The 12901-nt window shown below is 35.8% G+C and overlaps 1 protein-coding gene across 5 annotated transcripts in view; it reads right to left on the minus strand.

The window, feature by feature from the left end:
- Window positions 1–1814: 1814 nt before the first annotated feature.
- The window catches only part of LOC129255531 (uncharacterized), a 37217-nt gene continuing 26130 nt past the window's right edge, over window positions 1815–12901 (minus strand). For 2 of the 5 annotated variants that reach the window (XM_064097318.1, XM_064097317.1), the window contains 6 exons: window positions 11922–12036; window positions 7541–7753; window positions 5854–6087; window positions 4193–4410; window positions 3497–3722; window positions 1815–2651 (listed from right to left, as the gene is read on the minus strand). In XM_064097318.1, the coding sequence (XP_063953388.1) occupies window positions 2407–2651; window positions 3497–3722; window positions 4193–4410; window positions 5854–6087; window positions 7541–7753; window positions 11922–12036 (1251 nt within the window). In that variant the 3' untranslated portion in view covers window positions 1815–2406. Of the gene's footprint in view, window positions 2652–3496; window positions 3723–4192; window positions 4411–5853; window positions 6106–7540; window positions 7754–11921; window positions 12037–12901 lie in introns of all 5 variants that reach the window. The other 3 variants (XM_064097314.1, XM_064097315.1, XM_064097316.1) reach the window with 2 other exon arrangements.

Genomic DNA, 12901 nt, shown 5'->3' on the forward strand with positions numbered 1-12901 from the left:
GAGGGTGTACATTGCATTGCCAAAGAGAGACATTGGTATACACGCAGGATTAAGGAGGCTATTAGTATACGTCTTTGTCCTAACAACTTCAACAGAGACAGCGGGATCGACATCCCCGACTTCTGGATGCGAACCATCCGACAGCACAATACCCCCTTACCTGGCAGTGCACGCCGACCCGATCGTTCCCGGCCCCGAATGAGGGACCGCTCAGCTAGTCAGCCCCCGCCCACGGGAAAATAGCGAGCCCGCCAATTTTGTCTAATTTGCATATTGCCGACCCACGGCGTATTTGCATATACCCCCGGCTTATTTACGTTTTCAGATAATTTTCGTCACTTGATAAAGAGTTGCAGCGGCACTCGAAAGCTAGTGAACACTTTTTGCGAGAGTGATCACGAATTTCCTAGAAAGCCAGTGAACACTTTTTGCGAGAGTGATCACGAATTTCCTTGTTGACCATAGTAGATTGCGAGACAAATGAATACCTTCTAGCGATTATTTCAATCCGCAATAATGAACCTATTTAGTATTATAGACCAATAAACTTTCAAAGTTATGATGGTAATTCAACAAATACCCCCAACTTGGCCAAAGTTCATTGACCTGAAATGACCTTTGACCTTAATCATATGACCTGAAACTTGCACAGAATGTTTAGTGATACTTGATTACTCTTCTGACCAAGTTTCATGAATCAGATCCATAAACTTTCAAAGTTATGATGGTAATTCAACAAATACCCCCAATTTGGCTAAAGTTCATTGACCCTAAATGACCTTTGACCTTGGTCATGTGACGTGAAACTCAAGCAGGATGTTCAGTAATACTGGATTGACCTTATATCCAAGTTTCATGAACTACGTCCATATATTTTCTAAGTTATGATGACATTTCAAAACTTAACCTTAGGTTAAGATTTTGATGTTGATTCCCCCAACATGGTCTAAGTTCATTGACCCTAAATGACCTTTGACCTTGGTCATGTGACCCGAAACTCAGGCAGGATGTTTAGTAATACTTGATTAATCTTATGGCCAAGTTTCATGAACTAGGTCCATATACTTTCTAAGTTATGCTGTCATTTAAAAAACTTAACCTAAGATTAAGATTTGGTGTTGACGCTGCCGCTGTCGGAGAAGCGGCGCCTATAGTCTCACTCTGCTATGCAGGTGAGACAAAAACAAAGAGATATTCAACTGAATAATGAATCCTAAGCACAGGAAACAATTGGTAGAACTACAATTGTCATTCCAGGGAAGTGTAGTTTATGTATAAATGAGGTTTGTAATTATTTTTACTGAGAAACACAGGGATTATTTCATGGTGTTTATTACACTTTGTTTGACCAATATCTCAGAGTTAATGTAGAATGACATCACAATAAATGCGCGACTTCAGGGCATGAAATAAGAAATGCATGAATTGGTACAGTTATTGAATTTCCACATTGCAGACATAGTTCTTTTTCAAATAAAATGAAAATACTATTTAGCATCAAAGCAACATTCAGAATAGGAGACTACATAGCAAATTATATCTGCAAGCATCTAAATGTTTCTGAATAAATAAAGTATGGCAATAATCTGGATGAGAGACTTTGTAAAGTTCTTCTCTTTTTATTTCAAAATCAAAACAATCTAGAATCATTAGGTAAATCTACCTTATAACAGGCCAGCGGAGCATTTTAGCAAAGTCAAGCAATGTATAAATGAATACGTGAAAGTCAAGCTCAAATTCCATGACAAATCTCAAGGCAAATTTCTATGTAATGAGCCAAATACCTGTAGTAATTGGGTTTCATGTTTTTTTTTTGGTTAAATTGGCTGATCTTGAATTGAAACTCTTTTATATCTCCTGCCAAAGTACAAAATTCAATCAATGATGTACAAGAATTTCCTTGAAACCGATTCTATTTTTCAGACTTTGTTGAGTTTCAACAGATCATGCATAGGTATGCAATTTTATAATTGAGAAACTTAAATTCCTTTCCGTCTTCTTATTCTTTGAATCTGTTAGAGAAATTTGTGTACATTGAATCAAGTACCATCAACTCTTAAAAAAAATTTATCTTGATGGATATTGGTCTAAGAATCAAAATCTTCTCTATGTACCTCTATGAAGTACATTTTGCTATTTTATTATTTTTGTACAAAGTTTTGTCCTTTCCAAAAATAAATTTATAATGAATTGGATCACCAGAGAAGAAATTATGATCAATGGACAGGACACATGCATTTGGCATTGTGGGGCTAAATTGAAGTAAATAATATTAAATCTGAATAATTCAAGTGTGATCAATAACTTTAAAACTCATGATCTCTGAACTACAATACTAGACAAAAATCTAATCAGAAATTGCCTGCTTTATCAGGGAATTTGAGCTGGACTGTCGAAGAAATTTTATCACTTACTCATGGGATCTTGTGCAGTCATCCAAGCCCCAAGATGTAAGGCATGTTGAAGACTAAGCGGAAGAGGATGCTTTACTCCATGGTCAGTCTTGACCATTGCACTGTCCAGTGACCTACCAACAGGTCCAAGGTCAGCTCCAAGACCAGTCAACAAGATGGACAAGTCAGATGATCTGGATGGAAGATGGCCACGTCCAGCCTCGATACCACCATATTCGTCTTCATGTATGGTGTATCCTTGGATAAGAAAGGATAAGAAATTAGAAAATGAATTTTATTCAGTCAAATTTGCTTTGAGTTTCGGTCACATTAGTTACATATTTTGATATTCATCTTCCAATTCCACAAATATTCTTTTGTAATTGCTGATACATTCAGAAAATTAAAATCACTGATATGCTTATGACAATTGACCCTCCATAATTTTTTATTATTTCCACAAGATTTCTGTAAAATTTCCTCTCTTAGCATCTTCAAAATCTTACAAAAAATCTGGTTATTCAGAAAGCTTTCCAGTAAAAGTAGCTCTCTTCCCTTTTCACAATGTTTCTATTTCCTTTCAATACTGCGTCATGAGCATCTACACATGACAGATACAGGGACATTTGGATTGTTCATTTTATTATCATTATTAGTATTTTATAAATTGTCCTGCAAGTAGGAGTTGTAGGAGAACCAGCGATGTAATCAGTCAAGAGCTAAAAGTATGCATAACAGGTGCCAATATTTAGACAATTGCAAGTAAGTAACTCAAGAGAGAAAACAGAGAAATCAAAAGAGAAAAACAAAATTAAATTGTAGTTTTGTCCAAGAAGACCAAGATATAAGCTTTGTCTATAACTAGTTAAAACTTGTAAAACTTTTCTTTCTCCCAATCTTCACTTATAGGGAAAGTAGTATCCCCCCCCCCCCCCCCTGTATAGCATGAACAGAATCTTATAAAACTATATGTTACCACAAGATGATTAAAGAAAGAAATCATGTTTTCTTGTCAAATATTGTTAATTTGACTTTACCACTGGAACAGAATATGTTATATCATATCTTTGATATACCCCACCAGTCAATGGATATATTCTTACCTAGTTCCTCTGATAACTTCTTCATGAGTTCTTCCATATCTTCTTCATCTAAAGGATTCTCTTGATTTCTCAGATCAAGCAGCTTTAGACTCTCTGCCAGGTGTAATGCATTCATTATTGCTGATAAAGTCTGACAACCCAGGCTATTTCTATTGAAAGATAATGTATGCAGCTTCTTGGCCTTGGTAAGGAGACTAGTCAGCACATCTTGACAGTCATCTGATAGCTGGATGATGTAAATGTAAGTAAGAAAAAAATATAGATTTTTTTTCAAATTGAAAGCCTGTAAGCATGCAATTCTTATAGAATTTAATAAAATCGATCGACATTCAACCCTTAGAATTCCCAAGTACATCATGTATACAACCACATCAAAAAGACTTCTGTACAATGAATCATTGTACATTCTCACTCAATAGTATAGTAAACTCTCAAAATAACCAGCTTCCTACATAGTTGATTTTTATATGGTTTCACATTATTTACTTCAAAAGATGCTGATTTAGAATGCTGGAATTGAGAGTTACGATAATATTTCCCTCATTTTGACAAAATAAATTACAACAACAAATATTTATTATGCTGTATATGAACTGGATATCAACTCTGTTTTCTTCCCTTTGTTTCATTATTGCAGAAGGATGATATGATGGAAAACAGCAGAGGAAACCCTTCAATTTGTTTTTTAAAAATTACCTGATTTGAGTTGAGATTCAGAGATTCAATGCATGGTTCTTCGGAACTGGTCAAGGCCTCCAGCAGGGGATTGACCCCTGACCCCGTCAATCTGTTGTTGGCTAAGGTCAATGAGGTCACACACCATCCAGCAGAAAGTGCAGAGGTCAGCGGTTGAAGGTCAGAGTCTTTGAGGGCACAACCAGCTAAGGAAAGACTCTTCAAGCTCAGATTGGCAGCTGTAACCACAACAAAGCAGACAATTGAACATTACTTTTCAGTGCAATCTTTGTGAATGTAATTATGTCAACTTGACTTTAAAAGCAAATGAACTAACATCTTCTTGGTTATTAAGGGGAATGTGAAATCTTCTATGATCAGTTTTAATTCTATTAATTGGCAAAATGTAATTTTTCTTTCATTGCTACATTTCCCTTTTTAATGTTTATGTATAAAATATAAATGGAGCTTGATCCAGAATTCCTATAGAATTGAGATATTTGCTAATTTTCAAGAGAAAACAGTGATTCATTTGTTCCCTGTCACATTAAGTGATTATTTTCCTTTCAAAATGATTAGCAATGAGAAAGATAACAATGCAACAAAATGATATATTTTGTATGATTTTTAGTGTTATGCATAAGAAGTAATGGAGCCATACCAGAAAATGAGGTTACTTTGTTCTAAATGGGATTTACTCATATGATGTGCAATGCCAACATATCTATGTTTCCCATGAACAGTACACATTTTTCAATATCATATTCCTTTCAAAATTTATGCATTTCATTATGTAAGTTGTGCCCTTATTGTGACGTCACTCCTTTGTGTTGTTCCTGAAATACTGGTCAACAACAGTATACTCAACACTATGCATTAATCACTATATCTCTTTCAAAGTAAATACAAACCTCATTTAAAAATACAATTTTCCTTTGACCTCACTTGTAGTTCTACTGATTAATCCTTATTCTTCCCTGCACTTTGCGAGGGCACGCAACAGAATTGTATCAAAACTTCATTGTGAAATGACTGGGATGGAATAACACTTGTCATAAGAGTCTTGCCCATAAACTTTAATGTTGACCTCAAAATGAACTTTGACCATACCATGTGACCTCCGAACACAATAACATGCAGGTCTCCTAAGTACACCTACAACCCAAGTTTGGTCGAAAAGTGACTTACGCTTGCAGAGTTACGTGTCATAAGAGAGTCTTGCATGTAAACTTTAATGTTGCCCTGAAAATGACCTTTGACCTTACCATGTGACCTCCGACTGCAGCATAACATGCAGGTCCCCCAAGTCCATCTACCATCCAAGTTTGGTTGAAAAGTGACTTACGGTTGCAGAGTTAGGTGTCATAAGAGTCTTGCATGTAAACTTTAACGTTGACCTGAAAATGACCTTTGACCTTACCATGTGACATCCGACTGTAGCATAACATGCAGGTCCCCCAAGTCCATCTACCATCCAAGTTTGGTTGAAAAGTGACTTATGGTTGCGGAGTTGTGTCATTAGGTTTGTGACGGACGGACGACATTTGGATCCCCAAGTCTCGCCTTCACCTCCGGTGGGCGAGACAAAAAGTACACGTAGGACTCTCATGATAATGACTTGGTGGCGCATGTACTATGAAATGCACAAATCAAGGCATGTGTCATACTATCAATCCCCTCACCTGGCTCAAAGAGCTGTTCCAATGCTTCTGTCTCTGACAGTTTGAGTCCGCTCAAACAGAGCTCTGTGAGACCACCTGGTCCCTGTAGTAGATGAGATAGTCTACCCAGACTAGCTGGTGATATCTTGGCCTTGCATAGACTCAGCATGGTAAGGCTAGGGAAGGATGGATTGTTGAGAAGATGATCAGGAAGATCTTCCAAAGACTGCTGATCAAGGTGAAGATGAGTCAAACCTGATGATATGGAGGAATCTGAAGTTAAGACAGAGGACATATTTGAACAAATTAGTTTAATTAATTTAACTCTGTTAAATTTAAGTTTGCAGACAGAAAACCTGACACATTAGAATATGTTATATAGTGGTCTGAATACTACACTTATGCTGGAGAATTGATATTGTGAGAAAATTCATTCAAGACTAGTGTAACATATTGAAGTGCCAATTGGGGTCTGTGCCTGCAAAATACTTCATATCAGTTTTGTATTCTAAGTTAAACAATAAAGAAGATCTTGCAAAATCCAAATTAACAAAGAAAATACACATTTCTACGATCAATCAATCAGTATAAGTTAGGTGGCACTTTGACAAATATCCTTTTCAGACTGTAATTCCATAAAATAGGCTAATGGTATTGGTATCCTGGAGAATACACTATTAGCACAGATTAAATATTTATAATTACTTATCAAGAATAATTTCTCTAGCCCAAAGCAGAAGATTTCAACCATTTGGTATAAAACCAATTGGTGTAATTCCCAACGCTATGGCTAATGCAATTAGGACCCTATGAAAGCAAAGCTTAGCAATTATCTACAACTGATTTTAATGCTTGATTGTGCAGTGATCATATTATCAATTCTATTTCAGTTCTATAATCACTTGTTCGGCTTTATGTTACAGGGTTAAAGTGAGGACTGCGTCAAGCCAAAACTTAGTTTAATTCTAATTTCAGATATTTATATTATGGTATGATATTTTAAAAATCCAATTGTCGTTCTATCTTAATGTTTCCATATTTTGTGTAATGACCAATATGCTCTTTGTCGTGGGTTCGAATCCCAGCCATGGCGTAATTTCCTTCTGCAAGAAACTGATCCACAATGTGCTGCACTCCACCCAGGTGAGGTAAATGGGTACCGGTAGGAAGTAATTCCTTAAAAAGCTGTGTGCGCTATGAACGCCTAGCTTAGCCGGGTAATATAGGAGCGCCTTGAGCACCTAACAAGGTGGATATGTGCGCAATATAAATACCCTATATTATTATTATTATTATTATTATTTATTCACTTTGCCAATCACTTTGACTTAATAGGTGCAGGCTCAGTGGAGATTTGTTTGAAAGGCATGATCTAACCAGTAATCAGATGGAATAGAATAGTAAATTGAATAAGTCGCAAGTTCTTGACTAGAGGCTCATCCACTGTGATCTATTTTATTCACATTGTTTTGAGTAATACCCTTTACTTGACCTCCTGATAAAAAAACATACAGTATGTCAACAATTATCTCTACATATATTTAGCTACATGTATATAAGATGGTATGGAATTAATTCATCTGTTTGTTTGATTTATTCAAACAAGGGTAAAATAACTTGCTACGAACCATTATGTTGTTTTTTAGTGCAAAGTATAAAGTACAAAGTATTTTCAGTAAAATCTTGTAGAAATATGTTGGTTACCTACCTGAACCCTCTGTCAATGCAGTCAGCTGAGCAACATACTGAAGCGAGACTGTCGTCATCTCAGAGTTTCCTGATAAACTCAATTCAGTGACATGTGGTAAGCATGCAAGAAGCTGATTGGCCAGTACTTTCATGATGTCATCAGTTATGGAGCAGTTCGCCAAATTCAACATTTTCAAGCTGCTTTTCCTCTTTTCACTTATGGATGCTGGATCTATGTGTTTATGAGTGAGATAATACAGGAGATGAAAGGCCTTGCTGATTAAATGAATACGAGAATACAGGATATTGTGACAAGAAATCTGACCTATTAAAGACTAATAATGCCTTATAGTTATACTAGGTTCTTAATTTTTAATTTTTGTTTGTGTTAATACGATACACTGAGGAAGCATGTTTGCCAAGAAGTTGGTGAAAAGCCTGAAATCCTTTAAATGGGCCAGATTTGGTTCTGAAAGGTTGAGTAGAACAACTAATCTCTTCAAGCATACTGATGAAGAATAGTTTAACAGAGTCATTTTTTTTCTTTCTTTCCTTTTTATTCCAGAGAATAAAAAAACCCTTTATTTCATAACATAAACAAATCAATAACGAATCAAATTAATTTACATAACTCTTTTACATACAAATTATACAAAATTGTACTCAGAAAAATTTATTGACGAAAATATTGACGTTTAACAGAGTCATACTATTACCAGTTCAACAAAGAAATTCACATGAAACCTACAAGTTATACATTATATTGGCTAAGTACTGTATTTTGAAGATTGTTTTTTTTTTTTTTTGCAGTATCATCGCTGTAAGCTGAGTCTCTTAGAGATTCAATGATTTCTTAACTCATTTACTATAAAAATGTTTATTCTCATAAGCTTGAATACTGGGATAACCTGGGTCCCATAACACAAAAGTTGGTGATTAATCATACGTGTGATTTTCATGATATATTATACATTGCAGTCAATGTAATCGATCATACAAAAAATTGTACAATGATTGCCAAGCCTTGTGTTACAGTCACCAAGTGAGTGTTTCATGAAAGAAGCAGTTTTTTCCAAAACAACTATGCAAGAAACAGAAACTCTGAAGGGCTAAGAGTAAATATGTCGCTGAAAATCACTGACAGGTTGCTTCATAAAAAGCTCTCCAGATTCATAATGCTAACCTACCAATGTCTTGATTGCCAGTCACATTGACTCTGGTATCATTCACATTCATAGAAAGCTCTCCTGATTCATTATGCTAACCTACCAATGTCTTGATTGCCAGTCACATTGACTTTGGTATCATTCACATTCATAGAAAGCTCCCTGATTAATAATGCTAACCTGCCAATGTCTTGATTGCCAGTCACATTGACTCTGGTATCATTCACATTCATAAGAAGCTCCCCTGATTAATAATGCTAATCTACCAATGTCTTGATTGCCAGTCACATTGACTCTGGTATCATTCACATTCATGAAAAGCTAGAGTCCTGATTAATAATGCTAACCTACCAATGTCTTGATTGCCAGTCACATTGACTCTGGTATCATTCACATTCATAGAAAGCTCTCCCGATTCATAATGCTAACCTACCAATGTCTTGATTGCCAGTCACATTGACTCTGGTATCATTCACATTCATGAAAAAATCTCAAGTCCTGATTAATAATGGTAATCTACCAATGTCTTGATTGCCAGTCACATTGACTCTGGTATCATTCACATTCATGAAAAGCTCAAGTCCTGATTAATAATGGTAATCTACCAATGTCTTGATTGCTAGTCACATTGACTCTGGTATCATTCACATTCATAGAAAGCTCTCCTGATTCATTATGCTAATCTACCAATGTCTTGATTGCCAGTCACATTGACTCTGGTATCATTCACATTCATAGAAAGCTCTCCTGATTCATAATGCTAATCTACCAATGTCTTGAATGCCAGTTACATTGACTCTGGTATCATTCACATTCATGAAAAGCTCAAGTCCTGATTAATAATGGTAATCTACCAATGTCTTGATTGCCAGTCACATTGACTCTGGTATCATTCACATTCATGAAAAGCTCTTCTGATTCATAATGCTAACCTACCAATGTCTTGATTGTCAGTCACATTGACTCTGGTATCATTCACATTCATGAAAAAATCTCAAGTCCTGATTAATAATGCTAATCTACCAATGTCTTGATTGCCAGTCACATTGACTCTGGTATCATTCACATTCATGAAAAGCTCTTCTGATTAATAATGCTAATCTACCAATGTCTTGATTGCCAGTCACATTGACTCTGGTATCATTCACATTCATAGAAAGCTCTCCTGATTAATAATGCTAATCTACCAATGTCTTGATTGCCAGTCACATTGACTCTGGTATCATTCACATTCATGAAAAGCTAGAGTCCTGATTAATAATGGTAATCTACCAATGTCTTGATTGCCAGTCACATTGACTCTGGTATCATTCACATTCATAGAAAGCTCTCCTGATTAATAATGCTAATCTACCAATGTCTTGATTGCCAGTCACATTGACTCTGGTATCATTCACATTCATAGAAAGCTCTTCTGATTAATAATGCTAATCTACCAATGTCTTGATTGCCAGTCACATTGACTCTGGTATCATTCACATTCATAGAAAGCTCTCCTGATTAATAATGCTAATCTACCAATGTCTTGATTGCCAGTCACATTGACTCTGGTATCATTCACATTCATAGAAAGCTCTTCTGATTAATAATGCTAATCTACCAATGTCTTGATTGCCAGTCACATTGACTCTGGTATCATTCACATTCATGAAAAGCTAGAGTCCTGATTAATAATGGTAATCTACCAATGTCTTGATTGCCAGTCACATTGACTCTGGTATCATTCACATTCATAGAAAGCTCTCCTGATTAATAATGCTAATCTACCAATGTCTTGATTGCCAGTCACATTGACTCTGGTATCATTCACATTCATGAAAAGCTAGAGTCCTGATTAATAATGCTAATCTACCAATGTCTTGATTGCCAGTCACATTGACTCTGGTATCATTCACATTCATGAAAAGCTCTTCTGATTCATAATGCTAATCTACCAATGTCTTGATTGCCAGTCACATTGACTCTGGTATCATTCACATTCATGAAAAGCTCTTCTGATTCATAATGCTAATCTACCAATGTCTTGATTGCCAGTCACATTGACTCTGGTATCATTCACATTCATGAAAAGCTCGAGTCCTGATTAATAATGGTAATCTACCAATGTCTTGATTGCCAGTCACATTGACTTTGGTATCATTCACATTCATAGAAAGCTCCCTGATTAATAATGCTAACCTACCAATGTCTTGATTGCCAGTCACATTGACTCTGGTATCATTCACATTCATAGAAAGCTCTCCTGATTTATCATGCTGACTCTGGTATCATTCACATTCATAGAAAGCTCTCCTGATTCATAATGCTAATCTACCAATGTCTTGAATGCCAGTCACATTGACTCTGGTATCATTCACATTCATAGAAAGCTCTCCCGATTCATAATGCTAACCTACTTATGTCTTGATTGCCAGTCACATTGACTTTGGTATCATTCACATTCATAGAAAGCTCCCTGATTAATAATGCTAATCTACCAATGTCTTGATTGCCAGTCACATTGACTCTGGTATCATTCACATTCATAAGAAGCTCCCCTGATTAATAATGCTAATCTACCAATGTCTTGATTGCCAGTCACATTGATTCTGGTATCATTCACATTCGTGAAAAGCTAATGTCCTGATTAATAATGCTAACCTACCAATGTCTTGATTGCCAGTCACATTGACTCTGGTATCATTCACATTCATAGAAAGCTCTCCTGATTCATAATGCTAACCTACCAATGTCTTGATTGCCAGTCACATTGACTCTGGTATCATTCACATTCATAGAAAGCTCTCCTGATTCATAATGCTAATCTACCAATGTCTTGAATGCCAGTCACATTGACTCTGGTATCATTCACATTCATGAAAAGCTCTTCTGATTCATAATGCTAATCTACCGATGTCTTGAATGCCAGTCACATTGACTCTGGTATCATTCACATTAATGAAAAAATCTCAAGTCCTGATTAATAATGGTAATCTACCAATGTCTTGATTGCCAGTCACATTGACTCTGGTATCATTCACATTCATGAAAAGCTCGAGTCCTGATTCATAATGCTAACCTACCAATGTCTTGATTGCCAGTCACATTGACTCTGGTATCATTCACATTCATAGAAAGCTTTCCTGATTCATAATGATAACCTACTTATGTCTTGATTGCCAATCACATTGACCCTGGTTTCATTCACATTCATAAAAAGCTCTCCTGATTAATAATGCTATGGGTTTAACCTACCGATGTCTTGATTGCCAGTTTCACTGATTCTGGTATCATTCACATTCAGAGTTTCTAAGGAAGGATGCTGGAGACAGGTCAGCAATACCTCCAAAAAAACATTTGCATCAGAAACCTGCCAAAACAAACAGAGAATTTTGTTTTATTGAAGTTCGCATGTATTACAGGGATTTCTTAGATATACAGTGCTTCTCAGAAAACAACAAAACAAAAAACTAACTAAATGACAAATAGACAATGACCTATCATTGTAAAGCTTAGAGTCTCCTCTTTCATCTGATATAACTTGTATGTACCGGTAGATGATTGAAACTAAGATACCGCCTGCCAAGAATTGTTTTGACTCACTCATGTATGAATGAAGAATCATCTAATTTATACCAGAGAGGACAAGGATAGGTCAATTGTCTAATATTTTTTTTATTAATTTATGATAAATCATTGATAATTCTTGGTTTCTTTTTTGTGGAACGCACTGTATAGTACATTTCTCAGAGGGATAACATTGGGTAATTCAAGTAATTGAATTAATGTTAAACAGTAAACCAAGTAAAGCAGATTAGGAAAGATCTCTACTAGTAAAAGTAAAAGATTGATATGTAACACAGTGGTGTACGCAGGATTTTTGAAAGGGGGGGGGGTTCAAGCTGAAAGAAATGCTGACAAAAAAAAAGGTCTTTACCACATATTTTAGGTCGTTTTGTACTCCCCCCAAAAAAACCCACCTGTAACCCCCCCCCCTTGCATACGCCACTGTTAGAATATCATTATTAATATTACTGCATACCATCAATATATATAGGCCTACTCTTCAGGAACTGAGAATAATTTATTCTGTGTTTATATTACTATCATGACTTGCCCTAAGCACGTGCTATGCTTTAAATGATTGAAATGTCAAACAAGTATTTCTTGTGCTTTTATTATCTTTGCATCTACTTTATTTGTAATTGAGTGCTGATTAATATAAATACCATAAA

Source organism: Lytechinus pictus, chromosome 3 (assembly GCF_037042905.1).
Source record: "Lytechinus pictus isolate F3 Inbred chromosome 3, Lp3.0, whole genome shotgun sequence".
Lineage (NCBI taxonomy): Eukaryota > Metazoa > Echinodermata > Echinoidea > Temnopleuroida > Toxopneustidae > Lytechinus > Lytechinus pictus.